The 20131-nt window shown below is 45.1% G+C and overlaps 1 protein-coding gene across 2 annotated transcripts; it reads left to right on the plus strand.

Moving 5' to 3' along the window:
- Window positions 1-5843: 5843 nt before the first annotated feature.
- Window positions 5844-14028, plus strand: LOC308148223 (ras-related protein Rab-7L1-like). Of its 2 annotated transcripts, XM_080521667.1 has the most exons (5): window positions 5844-6127; window positions 9558-9629; window positions 11894-12075; window positions 12223-12344; window positions 12975-14028. In XM_080521667.1, the coding sequence occupies exons 1-5, from the start codon at window positions 5929-5931 to the stop codon at window positions 13084-13086; spliced, it is 687 nt and encodes a 228-aa protein (XP_080377793.1). In that variant the 5' UTR covers window positions 5844-5928; the 3' UTR covers window positions 13087-14028. The 2 variants fall into 2 exon arrangements, with proteins under 2 accessions (XP_080377793.1, XP_080377794.1); XM_080521668.1 differs by lacking the exon at window positions 9558-9629.
- The last annotated feature ends 6103 nt before the right edge of the window (window positions 14029-20131 follow it).

A 20131-nucleotide genomic window follows, 5' to 3' on the forward strand; every position in this document is an offset into this window, starting at 1 on the left:
TAGTTTAAAAAAGTTTAAGGACTGGTAGTTTAGAAAAGTTTAAGGACTGGTAGTTTAGAAAAGTTTAAGGACTGGTAGTTTAAAAAAGTTTAAGGACTGGTAGTTTAGAAAAGTTTAAGGACTGGTAGTTTAAAAAAGTTTAAGGACTGGTAGTTTAAAAAAGTTTAAAGACTGGTAGTTTAAAAAAGTTTAAGGACTGGTAGTTTAAAAAAGTTTAAGGACTGGTAGTTTAGAAAAGTTTAAGGACTGGTAGTTTAGAAAAGTTTAAGGACTGGTAGTTTAAAAAAGTTTAACGACTGGTAGTTTAAAAAAGTTTAAGGACTGGTAGTTTAAAAAAGTTTAAAGACTGGTAGTTTAAAAAAGTTTAAGGACTGGTAGTTTAAAAAAGTTTAAGGACTGGTAGTTTAAAAAAGTTTAAAGACTGGTAGTTTAAAAAAGTTTAACGACTGGTAGTTTAAAAAAGTTTAAGGACTGGTAGTTTAGAAAAGTTTAAGGACTGGTAGTTTAAAAAAGTTTAAAGACTAGTAGTTTAAAAAAGTTTAAAGACTGGTAGTTTAAAAAAGTTTAACGACTGGTAGTTTAAAAAAGTTTAAGGACTGGTAGTTTAAAAAAGTTTAAAGACTAGTAGTTTAAAAAAGTTTAAAGACTGGTAGTTTAAAAAGTTTAAGGACTGGTAGTTTAAAAAAGTTTAAAGACTGGTAGTTTAAAAAAGTTTAAAGACTGGTAGTTTAAAAAAGTTTAAGGACTGGTAGTTTAAAAAAGTTTAAGGACTGGTAGCTTAAAAAAGTTTAAGGACTGGTAGTTTAAAAAAGTTTAAAGACTGGTAGTTTAAAAAAGTTTAACGACTGGTAGTTTAGAAAAGTTTAGGGACTGGTAGTTTAAAAAGGTTTAAGGACTGGTAGTTTAAAAAAGTTTAAGGACTGGTAGTTTAAAAAAGTTTAAGGACTGGTAGTTTAAAAAGTTTAAGGACTGGTAGCTTAAAAAAGTTTAAAGACTGGTAGTTTAAAAAAGTTTAACGACTGGTAGTTTAAAAAAGTTTAAGGACTGGTAGTCTAAAAAAGTTTAAGGACTGGTAGTCTAAAAAAGTTTAAGGACTGGTAGTTTAGAAAAGTTTAAGGACTGGTAGTTTAAAAAAGTTTAAGGACTGGTAGTTTAGAAAAGTTTAAGGACTGGTAGTTTAAAAAAGTTTAACGACTGGTAGTTTAGAAAAGTTTAAGGATTGGTAGTTTAAAAAAGTTTAACGACTGGTAGTTTAGAAAAGTTTAAGGACTGGTAGTTTAAAAAAGTTTAAGGACTGGTAGTTTAAAAAGGTTTAAGGACTGGTAGTTTAAAAATGTTTAAAGACTGGTAGTTTAAAAAGGTTTAAGGACTGGTAGTTTAAAAAAGTTTAAGGACTGGTAGTTTAAAAAAGTTTAAGGACTGGTAGTTTAAAAAGGTTTAAGGACTGGTAGTTTAAAAAGGTTTAAAGACTGGTAGTTTAGAAAAGTTTAAGGACTGGTTGTTTAAAAAAGTTTAAGGACTGGTAGTTTAGAAAAGTTTAAGGACTGGTAGTTTAGAAAAGTTTAAGGACTGGTAGTTTAAAAAAGTTTAAGGACTGGTTGTTTAAAAAAGTTTAAGGACTGGTAGTTTAAAAAAGTTTAACAACTGGTAGTTTAAAAAAGTTTAAGGACTGGTAGTTTAAAAAAGTTTAAGGACTGGTAGTGTAGAAAAGTTTAACGACTGGTAGTTTAAAAAAGTTTAAGGACTGGTAGTCTAAAAAAGTTTAAGGACTGGTAGTCTAAAAAAGTTTAAGGACTGGTAGTTTAGAAAAGTTTAAGGACTGGTAGCTTAAAAAAGTTTAAGGACTGGTAGCTTAAAAAAGTTTAAAGACTGGTAGTTTAAAAAAGTTTAACGACTGGTAGTTTAAAAAAGTTTAAGGACTGGTAGTCTAAAAAAGTTTAAGGACTGGTAGTTTAGAAAAGTTTAAGGACTGGTAGTTTAAAAAAGTTTAACGACTGGTAGTTTAGAAAAGTTTAAGGATTGGTAGTTTAAAAAAGTTTAACGACTGGTAGTTTAGAAAAGTTTAAGGACTGGTAGTTTAAAAAAGTTTAAGGACTGGTAGTTTAAAAAGGTTTAAGGACTGGTAGTTTAAAAATGTTTAAAGACTGGTAGTTTAAAAAGGTTTAAGGACTGGTAGTTTAAAAAAGTTTAAGGACTGGTAGTTTAAAAAAGTTTAAGGACTGGTAGCTTAAAAAAGTTTAAAGACTGGTAGTTTAAAAAAGTTTAACGACTGGTAGTTTAAAAAAGTTTAAGGACTGGTAGTCTAAAAAAGTTTAAGGACTGGTAGTTTAGAAAAGTTTAAGGACTGGTAGTTTAAAAAAGTTTAACGACTGGTAGTTTAGAAAAGTTTAAGGATTGGTAGTTTAAAAAAGTTTAACGACTGGTAGTTTAGAAAAGTTTAAGGACTGGTAGTTTAAAAAAGTTTAAGGACTGGTAGTTTAAAAAGGTTTAAGGACTGGTAGTTTAAAAATGTTTAAAGACTGGTAGTTTAAAAAGGTTTAAGGACTGGTAGTTTAAAAAAGTTTAAGGACTGGTAGTTTAAAAAAGTTTAAGGACTGGTAGTTTAAAAAGGTTTAAGGACTGGTAGTTTAAAAAGGTTTAAAGACTGGTAGTTTAGAAAAGTTTAAGGACTGGTTGTTTAAAAAAGTTTAAGGACTGGTAGTTTAGAAAAGTTTAAGGACTGGTAGTTTAGAAAAGTTTAAGGACTGGTAGTTTAAAAAAGTTTAAGGACTGGTTGTTTAAAAAAGTTTAAGGACTGGTAGTTTAGAAAAGTTTAAGGACTGGTAGTTTAGAAAAGTTTAAGGACTGGTAGTTTAAAAAAGTTTAAGGACTGGTTGTTTAAAAAAGTTTAAGGACTGGTAGTTTAAAAAAGTTTAAGGACTGGTAGTTTAGAAAAGTTTAAGGACTGGTAGTTTAAAAAAGTTTAAAGACTGGTAGTTTAAAAAGTTTAAGGACTGGTAGTTTAAAAAAGTTTAAGGACTGGTAGTTTAAAAAAGTTTAAAGACTGGTAGTTTAAAAAAGTTTAAGGACTGGTAGTTTAAAAAAGTTTAAGGACTGGTAGTTTAAAAAGTTTAAGGACTGGTAGTTTAAAAAAGTTTAAGGACTGGTAGTTTAAAAAAGTTTAAGGACTGGTAGTTTAAAAAGGTTTAAAGACTGGTAGTTTAAAAAAGTTTAAAGACTGGTTGTTTAAAAAAGTTTAAGGACTGTGGTAGTTTAGAAAGGTTTAAAGACTGGTAGTTTAAAACAAAATATAAGGAGTTTTTTTCTTTTTGAAGTATGAGAACTGGTAGTTTAAAAAAGTAAAGGTAGTTTAAAAAAGTAAAGGTAGTTTAAAAGACTTTCAGGATTTCTAGGATTGTAAACAGTTAACAGACATGATTTTGAAGAAAGGATGAAGAAAGTGTCTTTTATCATTTTATTCTGCAAATGGTATATTTCTATATCAGTAGTATTTCTGTGTGTGTGTGGGGGGGGGGGGGGGGGGGATGGGGGTTGGGGTCTATGTTTTTCTTCTTCGGTGTTTTCTACCTTATTTGATTGTCTGCTGCGGTTCCAGGTGGATTTCCTCCACGTGGGACAAATTAAGTTCTAATGGCAGTCAAAGTACCAATAAGAGGGAAAAAGTATGAAAGTTCCAGTTACTCTGTGTAGAGAAAGTACAGTAAACCTGGAGTGCCCCCCCCCTTCATTCTCTCCTATGGTAAAAATACTATAAATATTTTAAAAAGTTTAAATTACAAGTTTAGTTATTGAAATTGGTTCAGTTTCGGAGCCTGAATGAAATAAAAAGACCAAATCCATTTAAATGGCTAAATGATTCTTGTTTTAAATTTAAACATACCAAGACGGTTTAAAAAAACAAAAAAAAACCCAACAGCTGAATATTTTGTTTCTTAAACTGTTCAAATTGAGTCAAGAAACGCAAATAATTATCAGAATCAACATTCACGCCATCAAATGTGATTAACGTTAAACGTTAAATGTTAAAAAAAACCTGCAGACCTGGTTGCTTCTGTCGGTTCTTCATCCGCGTGGCGTGAAAACATCCGCAGTGTGAGATTTGAGCACTAGAAACCTTTAGAAACAATAAAAACCTGATCCAACTGAAAGTCGTCAAACGTTTACACATGGAGTCTCCGTGACGTCATCCTCTTCTCTGATTGGCTGAAAAAGGCAACTCTTTTCGCGTGAGGTCGTACTTCCGGGTTCCCGCCCAGGATCGTTAAATCCACTGGCTGCAGTAAAAATAAAGCAATAAAATCAGAAAAAAAAAAAAAAAAAACTAAAAAAAAAATCGAGTCTACAAATATGAACAAATGTAAAAACATGACTGAGAGCAGAGCGAGCCGCTGCGCGGGAGGAGGAACGACATGCGGTGACGCCTCATTGGCTGGTGCTGCCAAGCGGGGCTGACGTCACAGCGCGACGCCATCTTGGAAGGGTCACCCCGCGCCTCAAGCCCAAGTATTCCTGCTGAGGAGAGTGGAGTAGTGGAGTACATTTATGGAAAGTACACCAATTAATAATAGATATTATTGATAGTATAGAATAACATTTTTGTAGCACCTTTCACAAGTACTTTACAGACAACTGAGGAGAAAACAGTAAATACAACAAGTAAATGAACTGAAGTAAAATAAAGTCAATAAACAAGAAAGATTGTAAAATTTCAAGGAAAATGTAAAAAGTGTTGCTGAAGAAGGAAACAAAGCAAAATAAATGTTGAAATAAGACAATGAAATGGTACATATGTGTCTAAAATATAATTAAAAAAACTGCAGGAATATCAAACAAAATAAAATACTAAAGAGAAAAGTTATTCTTATATATATATATGTAAAAGAATAACTTTTCTCTTTAGTATTTTATTTTGACACACACACACACACACACACACACATATATATATATATAGAGAGAGAGAGAGGGAGAGAGAAAGAGGGAGAGAATGAGAGAGAGAGGGGGAGAGGGAGAGAGAGAGAAAGAGAGAGAGAGGAAGAGAGAGAGAGGGAGAGAATGAGAGAGAGAGGGAGGGAGAGAGAGAGCAAGAGAAAGAGAGAGAGGGGGGAGAGGGAGAGCGAGAGAAAGAGAGAGAGGGGAAGAGAGAGAGAGGGAGAGAATGAGAGAGAGAGAGGGGGAGAGGGAGAGCGAGAGAAAGAGAGAGAGGGGGAGAGGGAGAGAGAGAGAGAATGAGAGAGAGAGGGAGGGAGAGAGAGAGAGCGAGAGAAAGAGAAAGAGAGAGAGGGGGAGAGGGAGAGAGAGAGAATGAGAGAGAGAGGGAGGGAGAGAGAGAGAGCGAGAGAAAGAGAGAGAGGGGGAGAGGGAGAGAGAGAGAGAATGAGAGAGAGAGAGAGGGGGAGAGAGAGAGCGAGAGAAAGAGAGAGAGGGGGAGAGGGAGAGCGAGAGAAAGAGAGAGAGGGGGAGAGGGAGAGAGAGAGGAAGAGAGAGTATTGTTTTATCATGAAACCATGACATGTTGCATTTACTTGTTTTGAGTTTCTAAACCAGTAAAAAAACAAAAAAAAACGTTAAAATCGACTTCCCATAAAAAGTCTCACTTCTGCACAGAGAGAAAAAAAAAAAAAAAAAAAACAGAACAGAACAAAACCATAAATATTAATTTCCTCTAATTTCCAACCTGCAGTTTCCCAAATCCATTACGTCACAAACAATCTGGAATCCTCAACGCGTCATTCTTCTTCTTCTCCTCCCTGTGTTGAAGCACAACTATGAATTAAATCCAGATGTTGTACTTGTGTAACTTCAGCAGCTGTTTGAGCAGCGGGCCGGTGACGCAACAGGAATCCTTCTCTTCTCCTTTGTGCTCAGAGTTTGCAGACTTTTACGCAAACCTCTGCTTTTCCACGCAGGCGTGGTTCTCGTGACTGTATGGCTGCAGCCACTTCCTCCCTACCCGAAAGTAAAAGCGGCGGCGGCGGCTCGCGCTGCTCCGGACCGACGAGGCGGAGGATGAACGAGCACCTGATGAAGATCCTGGTCGTCGGAGACGCGGCCGTCGGGAAGACGTCGTTCGTGCACCGATACGTCAGCGGACAGTTCAGCAGGACGTACAAGGCCACGGTGGGAGGTAAGGGTAAGGTCGCCCTCCCTACCTGTCCCTACACCTGGCGGAGGCGGCCGGCGCACGGCCCCACACGGAGAGCACCGATACCAGGATATATGCGCATATATCAAACCTATACGCAGATTATTTGCGCATATATGCGTATATGTGCCACATAGAGGCACAACTGAGGTGCATATATGTGAATATACAGGCCATATAGTCTCCTGTACGGATTCTTTATTTCCACATATATATAGCCTATATCTTACTTTCGCAACTGTCAACAACTAAGAACTAACTAAAAAACAATTATGTAACAAGAACATGTAGGTACATATATGCACACATGTATATACGTACATATATGTACCCATATAGGTACCTGCATGCACGTATATGTGTACATATATGTGCATTTATGTACCTATAATATAGGAAAACGGCCAATTTTCTTTATATGTCACATATATTAAAACCTATATTAAAACATATATGTTTCTATAGGTTGTTTCCATGTGGGACACCGGCCTGGAAGTTCCCTTCACCTCTTCCCTCTCAAACATTGTGATTTAAAAAACAACAACAAAACAAAACAAAAAGTTTGCGGCAGAACATTAGAACCGGAACGACTTAGAACATTGAGCAGCACATTGTGGAGACGAGGAACCAGGTGGTGCTGGTGGAGAGGTGGAGGACTGACCAGGTGGTGCTGGTGGAGAGGTGGAGGACTGACCAGGTGGTGCTGGTGGAGAGGTGGAGGACTGACCAGGTGGTGTGGTGGAGAGGTGGAGGACTGATCAGGTGGAGAGGTGGAGGACTGACCAGGTGGAGAGGTGGAGGACTGATCAGGTGGTGTGGTGGAGAGGTGGAGGACTGACCAGGTGGAGAGGTGGAGGACTGACCAGGTGGAGAGGTGGAGGACTGATCAGGTGGTGTGGTGGAGAGGTGGAGGACTGATCAGGTGGAGAGGTGGAGGACTGATCAGGTGGTGTGGTGGAGAGGTGGAGGACTGACCAGGTGGTGTGGTGGAGAGGTGGAGGACTGATCAGGTGGAGAGGTGGAGGACTGATCAGGTGGTGTGGTGGAGAGGTGGAGGACTGATCAGGTGGAGAGGTGGAGGACTGATCAGGTGGTGTGGTGGAGAGGTGGAGGACTGACCAGGTGGAGAGGTGGAGGACTGATCAGGTGGTGCTGGTGGAGAGGTGGAGGACTGATCAGGTGGTGCTGGTGGAGAGGTGGAGGACTGACCAGGTGGAGAGGTGGAGGACTGACCAGGTGGAGCTGATGGAGAGGTGGAGGACTGATCAGGTGGAGAGGTGGAGGACTGACCAGGTGGAGCTGATGGAGAGGTGGAGGACTGATCCCGGTTCATCTCATACATTTAATATCTGCAAACATCAGACTTATTGATCCAGGTGATCATGAACGGCCGAGCTGCTGGTCCAGATGTTTCTCTGCTGGAACGTTATGCTGAGTCAGCAGAACCATGTTGTTATGTCATCGTTTCATGTTCTCATGATCCAGAGGACAGAAGTGATTGATGATCAATGATCCAGAGGACAGAAGTGATTGATGATCAATTGTGACGAAGTGTTAAAATCCGTGTAGTTTGACAGTCGATGACGTCACTGGTGCAGTTCCACGTTCCGTCCTGCAGCTTCTCTCAGGATTTCCAGCTGTAAACCAGAAATATTGTGACCTGTGGAACAAAGTGAGACGATTCACCAGCGACTTCATGTGAAGTCAAGACATTCTACATTTTATATTCTTTTATATTTCTCCGTTCTGACTGTAAAACCTGATAAAAGCTGCTTTATGGCACAATGTTGGTCATGTGCTGAGGAATGACCTCCTCCACCCTCCTCCACCCCTTCCTCCTCCACCCTCCTCTGCTCCTCCTCCTCTTCCTCCACCCTCCTCCTCCTGTTCTTCCTCCTCCACCCTCCTCCACCCCTTCCTCCTCCTCCACCCTCCTCCGCTCCTCCTCCTCTTCCTCCACCCTCCTCCTCCTGTTCTTCCCCCTCCTCCTCCTCCTCCTCCACCCTCCTCCTCCTGTTCTTCTTCCTCCTCCTCCTCCACCCTCCTCCTCCTGTTCTTCCTCCACCCTCCTCCTCCTCCTCCTCCTCCTCTTCCTCCACCCTCCTCCTCCTCCTCTTCCTCCACCCTCCTCCTCCTGTTCTTCCTCCTCCACCCTCCTCCACCCTCCTCCACCCCTTCCTCCTCCACCCCTTCCTCCTCCTCCACCCTCCTCCGCTCCTCCTCCTCTTCCTCCACCCTCCTCCTCCTGTTCTTCCTCCTCCTCCTCCTCCACCCTCCTCCTCCTACACCCTCATCTTCCTCCTCCTCCACCCTCCTCCTCCTCCACCCCCTCCTCCTCCTCCACCCTCCTCCTCGTCTTATTTGTCAGGATTCAACATCAAACGTCACGATCAGCTGACTGAGAGGATACAATCTTGACGAGGCTCTGAGGTGTGACCATTTATGGTAGAAAGTGGGCGTGGCCTCACCTCGACCTTCCAGGTGGAACGTGGAGCAGATGTGCGCGCGCAGCGTTTTATTGCTCTGGCGCGGGACCGTGTGCGGCGGCGGCCGTCCAGCAGGGGGCGTGGCCGAGGCCCCGAGGTGTGACGTTGCTCCGGAGGTCTGGTTAAACTGTCACTTGTTTTATGACGTCAGGAGTCGTCGTGCTGCTGAACGATCTGGAAAAACAACCTCGTGACAAATGAACAGTCATCATGACAGCAGCAGGACACTGGTGTTGGCCTGTAACCATGGCAACAGCAGCAAGCATTCACGTGCTCAGTGTGGATTAACAGAGATTAATCTGAAGGTCTTCGCTTGGTTCTAATGCTGTTTCTTTCATTATAGAGCATCTTCCTCCTCTAACACCAGACTATAGAGCATCTCCCTCCTATAATCCAGATTATAGAGCATCTTCCTCCCCTGACACCAGATTATAGAGCATATTCCTCCTCTAATCCAGATTATAGAGCATCTTCCTGCTCTAACACCTGATTATAGAGCATATTCCTCCTCTAATCCAGATTATAGAGCATCTTCCTCCTCTGACACCAGATTATAGAGCATCTTCCTCCTCTAATCCAGATTATAGAGCATCTTCCTCCTCTAACACCTGATTATAGAGCATATTCCTCCTCTAACATCAGATTATAGAGCATCTTCCTCCTCTAATCCACATTATAGAGCATCTTCCTCCTCTGACACCAGATTATAGAGCATCTTCCTCCTCTAACACCTGATTATAGAGCATCTTCCTCCTCTAACATCAGATTATAGAGCATCTTCCTCCTCTAATCCAGATTATAGAGCATCTTCCTCCTCTAACACCAGATTATAGAGCATCTTCCTCCCATCATGTTGAGCAGGTTTCTTCTTCCCTTGTTTATGTTCTAACCTGTGAGTATAAACGTGTCATCACTTCCTGTCCCAGTGGACTTTTCGGTGAAGGTGCTCCAGTGGTCCGACAGAGAACGAGTCCGTCTGCAGATCTGGGACATTGCGGGTAAGAGACGTGTCTCCAGTGACTCGCTGGACGGATGAAGGGGTGATGAAGGGGTGATGAAGGGGCGATGATGGGGCGATGAAGGGGTGATGAAGGGGTGATGAAGGGGCGATGATGGGGCGATGAAGGGGTGATGAAGGGGCGATGAAGGGGCGATGAAGGGGTGATGAAGGGGCGATGAAGGGGTGATGACGGGATGATGAAGGGACGATGAAGGGGCGATGAAGGGGTGATGACGGGGTGATGACGGGGTGATGAAGGGGTGATGAAGGGATGATGAAGGGGTGATGAAGGGACGATGAAGGGGCGATGAAGGGACGATGAAGGGACGATGAAGGGGCGATGAAGGGGCGATGAAGGGACGATGAAGGGACGATGAAGGGGCGATGAAGGGGTGATGAAGGGGTGATGAAGGGGTGATGAAGGGATGATGAAGGGGTGATGAAGGGGTGATGAAGGGACGATGAAGGGGTGATGAAGGGACGATGAAGGGGCGATGAAGGGGCGATGACGGGGTGATGAAGGGACAATGAAGGGGTGATGAAGGGGCGATGACGGGGTGATGAAGGGACGATGAAGGGGTGATGAAGGGGCGATGACGGGGTGATGAAGGGGTGATGAAGGGGTGATGACGGGGTGATGAAGGGGCGATGACGGGGTGATGAAGGGGCGATGAAGGGGTGATGACGGGGTGATGACGGGGTGATGAAGGGGTGATGAAGGGGTGATGACGGGGTGATGAAGGGGCGATGAAGGGGTGATGAAGGGGTGATGAAGGGGTGATGAAGGGATGATGAAGGGGTGATGAAGGGGTGATGACGAGGTGATGAAGGGGTGATGACGAGGTGATGAAGGGGTGATGAAGGGGTGATGATGAGGTGATGAAGGGGTGATGACGAGGTGATGAAGGGGTGATGACGAGGTGATGAAGGGGTGATGACGGGGTGATGACGGGGCGATGAAGGGGTGATGACGGGGCGATGAAGGGGTGATGACGGGGTGATGACGGGGTGATGAAGGGGCGATGAAGGGGTGATGACGAGGTGATGAAGGGGTGATGAAGGGGTGATGACGGGGTGATGAAGGGGTGATGACGGGGTGATGAAGGGGTGATGACGGGGTGATGAAGGGGTGATGAAGGGGCGATGAAGGGGTGATGAAAGGATGATGAAGGGGTGATGAAGGGGTGATGAAGGGGTGATGACGGGGTGATGAAGGGGTGATGAAGGGGTGATGAAGGGGTGATGACGGGGTGATGAAGGGGCGATGAAGGGGCGATGAAGGGGTGATGAAGGGGTGATGACGGGGTGATGAAGGGGTGATGACGGGGTGATGACGGGGTGATGAAGGGGTGATGAAGGGACGATGAAGGGGCGATGACGGGGTGATGAAGGGGTGATGAAGGGGTGATGACGGGGTGATGAAGGGGCGATGACGGGGTGATGAAGGGGCGATGAAGGGGTGATGACGGGGTGATGACGGGGTGATGAAGGGGTGATGAAGGGGTGATGACGGGGTGATGAAGGGGCGATGAAGGGGTGATGAAGGGGCGATGAAGGGGTGATGAAGGGGTGATGACGAGGTGATGAAGGGGTGATGACGAGGTGATGAAGGGGTGATGACGAGGTGATGAAGGGGTGATGAAGGGGTGATGACGAGGTGATGAAGGGGTGATGACGAGGTGATGAAGGGGTGATGACGAGGTGATGAAGGGGTGATGACGGGGTGATGACGGGGCGATGAAGGGGTGATGACGGGGTGATGAAGGGGTGATGAAGGGGCGATGAAGGGGTGATGAAAGGATGATGAAGGGGTGATGAAGGGGTGATGAAGGGGTGATGAAGGGGTGATGAAGGGGTGATGACGGGGTGATGAAGGGGTGATGAAGGGGTGATGACGGGGTGATGAAGGGGTGATGAAGGGGTGATGACGGGGTGATGAAGGGGTGATGAAGGGGTGATGACGGGGTGATGACAGGGTGATGAAGGGGCGATGAAGGGGTGATGAAGGGGTGATGAAGGGGTGATGAAGGGGTGATGAAGGGGTGATGAAGGGGTGATGACGGGGTGATGAAGGGGTGATGAAGGGGTGATGACGGGGTGATGAAGGGGCGATGAAGGGGTGATGACGGGGTGATGAAGGGGTGATGACGGGGTGATGAAGGGGTGATGACGGGGCGATGACGGGGTGATGACGGGGTGATGACGGGGTGATGACGGGGTGATGACAGGGTGAGTGTCTCCTGAGCGCGTCTCCTCTCCCAGGCCAGGAGCGCTTCACCTCCATGACCAGGATCTACTATAAAGGCGCTCTGGGCTGCGTCCTGATGTTTGACGTCACCAAGGCGTCCAGCTTCCTCCGGTGTCTCCAGTGGAAACTGGACCTGGACCACAAGGCCCTGCTGCCCGGTGGTGCCCCCGTGCCCTGCATCCTGCTGGCCAACAAGGTGAGGCCGGGCCCTTCAGGGACCACTCACCTACCCTCCTGCCTTCCTGCCCTCCTGCCTTCCTGCCCGCCTGCCCTCCTAGCTTCCTGCCCTCCTACCCTCCTGCCCCCCCCCCCGCCCCCCCGGTCTCAGAGAGTGTCTCCACAGTGTGACCTACCAGAGAGGGTGGTGTCGGCAGAGAGCATCTCCAAGTTCAGCCGGACCAACGGCTTCGTGTCCTGGATGGAGACGTCGGTCAAAGACAACAAGAACGTCGGCGAAGCCATGAGGTTCAGTCCCCCGGTCTCTGGGTCAGGGGTCACTGGGTTACAATTCACTGGGTCAGGGGTCACTGGGTCAGGGGTCACTGGGTCAGGGGTCACTGGGTTACAATTCACTGGGTCAGGGGTCACTGGGTCAGGGGTCACTGGGTTACAATTCACTGGGTCAGGGGTTACTGGGTCAGGGGTCAGTGTCAGGGGTCACTGGGTTACAATTCACTGGGTCAGGGGTCACTGGGTTAGGGGTCACTGGGTCAGGGGTCAGGGGTCAGTGGATCACTGGGTCAGGGTCACTGGGTCCGAGGTCACTGGGTCAGGGGTCACTGGGTCAGGGGTCAGGGGTCAGTGGATCACTGGGTCAGGGTCACTGGGTCCGAGGTCACTGGGTCAGGGGTCACTGGGTCAGGGGTCAGGGGATCACTGGGTCAGGGTCACTGGGTCAGGGTCACTGGGTCAGAGGTCACTGGGTCAGGGGTCACTGGGTCAGGGGTCACTGGGTCAGGGTCACTGGGTCAGGGTCACTGGGTCAGAGGTCACTGGGTCAGGGGTCAGTGGATCACTGGGTCAGAGGTCACTGGGTCAGGGGTCACTGGGTCAGGGTGACTCGTGGTGACGTAGAGAACCTGCATGTTGTTTCAGGAGGCTGGTTCAGGAGATTCTGTCGGTTCAGCCCGGCGCCGACCCGCCGCCCCGCCGGGAAGACGGCGTCAGTCTCCAGCCTCACGACGGCGAGGGGCGGAGCTGCTGCTGACGACTTCCTCCGATGACATCACCGCTCCCACTCCGCCGCCGTCTGCCCGCCGGCCGAGGTGGAACTCTTTTCGAAAATGATTCGACTCCGTCGGCGTGAAAACCGGGGAAAAACGCAACTTCCTGGAAACACTGAAGCTCCGCCTCCTTGCTGACAGAGGAAGCGCAACTATTGGTCGTAGTCACTAGTGATTCTGCACATGCTCAGTAGAGCCAATCAGAGCAACGTCTCCTCCGTGATGTCATGACATGTTCCGCTGGGACTTGGTGCTTTTATTTTGACAGTCACCGTGATGACGATCCACCTTTAGAACCCGTGGTTCTCTGCTGCATGTGAGTGCTTTCATCGCAGGAACCGGCAGCGCCTCTGGTGGCCGGTCATGGTAACTGCACCATCGTCAGTGTTTGTGTGCCGTTGCCATGTGAACGAACGTCGTTTTAAAAACGTCGCAGCGAAAACGTGAAACTTCCCCGAAACGAAAAAAAAGCAAAAAAAGGAACGTTTTCACTTGAAACGTCGTCGTGGAAACGGGGCCTGAGTCACTTCCACATAAAGCAGGAAGTCGCAGTTTTATGACGTTTAAAAGTCATTTTGAACCATTTTTCTCCCTCGACATGTTTTTGAAAGCGTCCAGAGACACCGCTGGGTCTATACGGGTACGTTGCCATGGTAACATGTCAACCTGACTATGGAGAAGACCTCAACACTGATAACATGATGGAGCCTGTCCAAAACTCCAGCAGGGCAGTTTGTTATTATTTTAATTATTGTTATTGTCATTATTATTGTTACCTTCATTTTTTATTTTAATCAAGAAAACAAAACACATTTATTTAATCCTGAAAATGTCTGGAAAAAAAATGTAAACATATCACCGCTGCTCCGAATGATTAAATGTTTGTTAATGAGCAGAATTCTCAATAAACTGTTGGATTTCAAAAATGTCTGATTTGCTGTCTGTAGTGCGAAACTGAATCGTTGATGTTGACGGCGTCAGTTTAACGTTCCGTCCTCACGACACCAGGCTGCAGTTCACCTGCAGGCCTGGAGGGGCGCTGTGACTCACTGAACACACCTAGAACCTAGAAGACGGAGCACAGAGAACTTTAGAAGTAGATTCCTGCAATGAAACCTGCTATAGCTCTAGTTCTATAGATCTATGGCCCTGCTCCTCCTGCCAGCTTCGTCACAATAACAATTTAACAGAAAATAAAGAACCAGAGGCTCAGAACTCCTGAAATGAAACCCAGACTACTTTAGCTTTTAACATGAACAACTTTCAACATGAACAACTTTTAACATGAACAACTTTTAACATGAACAACTTTCAACATGAACAACTTTCAACCTGAACAACTTTCAACATGAACAACTTTTAACATGAACAACTTTTAACATGAACAACTTTCAACATGAACAACTTTTAACATGAACAACTTTTAACATGAACAACTTTCAACCTGAACAACTTTCAACATGAACAACTTTTAACATGAACAACTTTCAACCTGAACAACTTTCAACATGAACAACTTTTAACATGAACAACTTTCAACATGAACAACTTTCAACATGAACAACTTTTAACATGAACTTTCAACCTGAACAACTTTCAACATGAACAACTTTTAACATGAACAACTTTCAACATGAACAACTTTCAACATGAACAACTTTTAACATGAACAACTTTCAACATGAACAACTTTCAACATGAACAACTTTTAACATGAACAACTTTCAACCTGAACAACTTTCAACATGAACAACTTTTAACATGAACAACTTTCAACCTGAACAACTTTCAACATGAACAACTTTTAACATGAACAACTTTTAACCTGAACAACTTTCAACATGAACAACTTTCAACCTGAACAACTTTTAACATGAACAACTTTCAACCTGAACAACTTTTAACATGAACAACTTTTAACCTGAACAACTTTCAACATGAACAACTTTCAACCTGAACAACTTTCAACCTGAACAACTTTCAACCTGAACAACTTTTAACATGAACAACTTTTAACATGAACAACTTTCAACCTGAACAACTTTTAACATGAACAACTTTTAACATGAACAACTTTTAACCTGAACAACTTTCAACCTGAACAACTTTCAACATGAACAACTTTTAACATGAACAACTTTTAACATGAACAACTTTCAACATGAACAACTTTTAACATGAACAACTTTTAACCTGAACAACTTTTAACATGAACAACTTTCAACATGAACAACTTTTAACATGAACAACTTTCAACATGAACAACTTTCAACATGAACAACTTTTAACATGAACAACTTTTAACCTGAACAACTTTCAACATGAACAACTTTCAACATGAACAACTTTCAACATGAACAACTTTCAACATGAACAACTTTTAACCTGAACAACTTTTAACATGAACAACTTTCAACATGAACAACTTTTAACATGAACAACTTTCAACATGAACAACTTTTAACATGAACAACTTTTAACCTGAACAACTTTTAACCTGAACAACTTTTAACATGAACAACTTTTAACATGAACAACTTTTAACATGAACAACTTTCAACATGAACAACTTTTAACATGAACAACTTTTAACCTGAACAACTTTTAACATGAACAACTTTCAACATGAACAACTTTTAACATGAACAACTTTCAACATGAACAACTTTTAACATGAACAACTTTTAACCTGAACAACTTTTAACATGAACAACTTTTAACCTGAACAACTTTTAACATGAACAACTTTTAACATGAACAACTTTTAACCTGAACAACTTTTAACATGAACAACTTTCAACCTGAACAACTTTCAACATGAACAACTTTTAACATGAACAACTTTTAACATGAACAACTTTCAACATGAACAACTTTTAACATGAACAACTTTTAACCTGAACAACTTTTAACATGAACAACTTTCAACCTGAACAACTTTCAACATGAACAACTTTCAACCTGAACAACTTTTAACATGAACAACTTTCAACCTGAACAACTTTCAACATGAACAACTTTCAACATGAACAACTTTCAACATGAACAACTTTTAACATGAACAACTTTTAACCTGAACAACTTTCAACATGAACAACTTTCAACCTGAACAACTTTCAACATGAACAACTTTTAACATGAACAACTTTCAACCTGAACAACTTTCAACATGAACAACTTTTAAGATGAACAACTTTTAACATGAACAACTTTCAACCTGAACAACTTTCAACCTGAACAACTTTTAACCTGAACAACTTTTAACATGAACAACTTTCAACATGAACAACTTTCAACATGAACAACTTTTAACCTGAACAACTTTCAACATGAACAACTTTCAACCTGAACAACTTTCAACCTGAACAACTTTCAACATGAACAACTTTCAACCTGAACAACTTTCAACATGAACAACTTTTAACATGAACAACTTTCAACCTGAACAACTTTCAACATGAACAACTTTTAACATGAACAACTTTCAACATGAACAACTTTTAACATGAACAACTTTCAACATGAACAACTTTCAACATGAACAACTTTCAACATGAACAACTTTCAACATGAACAACTTTCAACATGAACAACTTTCAACCTGAACAACTTTCAACATGAACAACTTTTAACATGAACAACTTTCAACCTGAACAACTTAAAACGTTCAAAATGTCAAAACTTTCAACATTCCGTCTTCAGGCTGAAACGCCTGAGAGAAATCAGCAGTGCTGCACGGCGGCCACTGGGGGGCGCTGCAGGACTGATGGTGGACAAGAGCAGCAGTTGATGGCAGGCAGAATGTGAGCTTCAGATCCTGGAGGAGGAGGGAGGAGGAGGAGGAGGAAGAGGAGGAAGAGGAGCAGGAGGAGGAGGAGGAAGAGGAAGAGGAAGAGGAAGAGGAAGAGGAAGAGGAGGAGGAGGAGGAGGAGGAGGAGGAGGAGGAGGAGGAGGAGGAGGAGGAAGAGGAAGAGGAAGAGGAAGAGGAAGAGGAGGAGGAGGAGGAGGAAGAGGAGGAGAAGCAGTGTATAACTCATCTGGTCAGCAGAAGAAGACTTCCTGTCAGGTTTGTGTGACACAGCAGCAGAACCCACAGGAACAGACAGAACAGACAGAACCCACAGAACAGACCAGAACAGACAGAACCCACAGAACCCACAGAACAGACAGAACCCACAGAACCCACAGAACAGACAGAACCCACAGAACCCACAGAACCTACAGAACCGACGCCTCCGACCAGATGGAACGTTGGTCATTTTCAGAGGAAACAGATTTTGGTCAGATTTTAAAGTCAGCTAGTTTTGATGTGAATCATTGATTTAGCCGAGGAACCAAAAGAACCCGTCAGGAGAACCGATCGTCGTCTGTTGTTCCGTCAGAAAGAAAGGAGGATGGAAAATGAGCAGAAACGGAGGAAACGAGGGACGTTTGCTCGTTTTGCTCAGGATTTTTATTTTACCTCCAAAACGTGATTCTGTTCTCCCTGAGCTGATCTGCTAATGAATATTTCAACTGAAGCTGATCTATAATATATGAACATGTAAAGACCTGAAGAATGCAAATGCAGACTTTGCGCTCATCAATGTTTGAAATTATATTTTTACAGTGTAGTTTGACAACAGTGAGTTAATTATTGATCGGCTCTCTGACTCCGGGGTTCCCTTTGGAACTGAAGATGGAGAATTATTGATTTGTTTCACCCACAAGTTGGTCCTGAAGCAACCAGAACCTCCTAGAACCTCCCAGAACCTCCCAGAACCTCCCAGCACCTTCCAGAACCTCCCAGAACCTCCCAGCACCTTCCAGAACCTCCCAGAACCTCCCAGAACCTCCCAGAACCTCCCAGCACCTTCCAGAACCTCCCAGAACCTTCCAGAACCTCCCAGAACCTCCCAGCACCTTCCAGAACCTCCAGCACCTCCCAGAACCTCCCAGCACCTCTCAGAACCTCCCAGAACCTTCCAGAACCTCCCAGAACCTCTCAGAACCTCCAGCACCTCCCAGAACCTCCCAGCACCTCTCAGAACCTCCCAGAACCTCCCAGAACCTCCCAGAACCTCCCAGCACCTCCCAGCACCTCCCAGAACCTCCCAGAACCTCCCAGCACCTCCAGCACCTCTCAGAACTCCCAGCACCTCTCAGAACCTCCCAGAACCCTCCAGCACCTCTCAGAACCTCCCAGCACCTCTCAGAACCTCCCCAGAACCTCCCCAGCACCTCTCAGAACCCCCCAGCACCTCCCAGCACCTCCCAGCACCTCTCAGAACCTCCCAGCACCTCCCAGCACCTCTCAGAACCTCCCAGAACCTCCCAGCACCTCTCAGAACCTCCCAGCACCTCTCAGAACCTCCCAGAACCTCCCAGCACCTCTCAGAACCCCCCAGCACCTCCCAGAACCTCCCAGCACCTCCCAGCACCTCCCAGCACCTCCCAGCACCTCCCAGCACCTCTCAGAACCTCCCAGCACCTCCCAGCACCTCCCAGCACCTCCCAGCACCTCCCAGCACCTCCCAGAACCTCCCAGCACCTCCCAGAACCTCCCAGCACCTCCCAGCACCTCTCAGAACCTCCCAGAACCTCCCAGAACCTTCCAGAACCTCCCAGAACCTCTCAGAACCTCCCAGAACCTTCCAGAACCTCCAGAACCTCTCAGAACCTCCCAGAACCTCCCAGAACCTTCCAGAACCTCCCAGAACCTCTCAGAACCTCCCAGAACCTCCCAGAACCTCTCAGAACCTCTCAGAACCTCCCAGAACCTCCCAGAACGACCAGGAATCGTGAGAAAATAGACGACGGAGCTGATTTCACTCTGGAATCCAGCCGGAGAATCAAACCTGCTTTGTTCACGTCTGAACTCCTTCTGACTTCAGCTGCTGCCACGTTGGACTGATTCCAGCGTTTCCATGGCAACGCATCAGTTGTGCATCTCGGTTTCAGAAAAGTTTCATGTTCACACAGCAACATTTTGAAAATGACGTCGGTTTTCCACGGAAATAGCAAACACTGGGCCTGAATGGAGTTTCTTCTCCTCCTTCTCCTCCTCCTCCTTCTTCTTCTCCTTCTTCTCCTCCTCCTCCTTCTTCTTCTCCTTATTCTTCTTCTTCTCCTCCTTCTCTTTCTCCTTCTCTTTCTTCTTCTTCTTCTCCTTCTCCTTCTTCTTCTGATCAATATTCAGTATCAACCCACACCAGAGACAGAGGAGGAGGAAGAGGAGGAAGAGGAGGGGGGAGAGGGGGAGAGGAGGGAGAGGAGGAAGAGGAGGAGGAGGAGGAGGAGGAAGAGGAGGAAGAGGAGGGGGGAGAGGGGGGAGAGGAGGGAGAGGAGGAAGAGGAGGGAGAGGAGGAGGAGGAGGAGGAGGAGGAGGAGGAGGAAGGAGAGGAGGAAGAGGAGCTGAGAGGAGGAAGAGGAGGAGGAGGAGGAGGAGGAGGAAGAGGAGCTGAGAGGAGGAAGAGGAGGAGCTATTGATTTGGTGGCATGCAGCTCCTGACAGCTGTGATAAGCTAATACACACACAACACACACACACACACACACACACACACACACACACACACACACACACACACACACACACACACACACACACACACACACACACACACACACACACACACACACACACACACACACACACACACACACACACACACAGTCTGCAGCTCAGCTGACAGGAAGTGCCTGAGCAGATTAAGATGTTCAGTAAATCCTACAGAATCCCCCCCCCCCCCCCCCCCGACTTCCTCCTCTCTTCCTCCCGTCTCCGTGACGACAGGAGGAGTTCTGGTTCCATAGCCTCGTGTTCCTTCAGTTGTCAGGTGAACTCGTGATTCCAGATCAACCCTCGTGGAGAAAAACTGAAAAAACTCGGAACAAGCAAAAAAGAAAAACAGAATTCTTGAAAGCCCGGAACCGATCCACCGGATTGGACCCGGAACCGATCCATCGGATCGGACCCGGAACCAATCCACTCTGGGACCCGGTACCGATCCACCGGATGGGACCCGGTACCGGGCCACCGGATCGGAC

This window comes from Blennius ocellaris (assembly GCF_963422515.1).
Source record: "Blennius ocellaris genome assembly, contig: SCAFFOLD_61, whole genome shotgun sequence".
In the NCBI taxonomy this organism is placed as follows: domain Eukaryota; kingdom Metazoa; phylum Chordata; class Actinopteri; order Blenniiformes; family Blenniidae; genus Blennius; species Blennius ocellaris.

Excerpts from the sequence above, each read along its gene's own strand:
- LOC308148223 (XM_080521667.1), top strand. The coding sequence starts at position 5,929 with ATGGCTGCAGCCACTTCCTCCCTACCCGAAAGTAAAAGCGGCGGCGGC. Across the intron at positions 6,128-9,557 it reads GTACAAGGCCACGGTGGGAG|TGGACTTTTCGGTGAAGGTG; the intron begins GTAAGGGTAAGG and ends TTCCTGTCCCAG. Across the intron at positions 12,076-12,222 it reads GCATCCTGCTGGCCAACAAG|TGTGACCTACCAGAGAGGGT; the intron begins GTGAGGCCGGGC and ends GTGTCTCCACAG.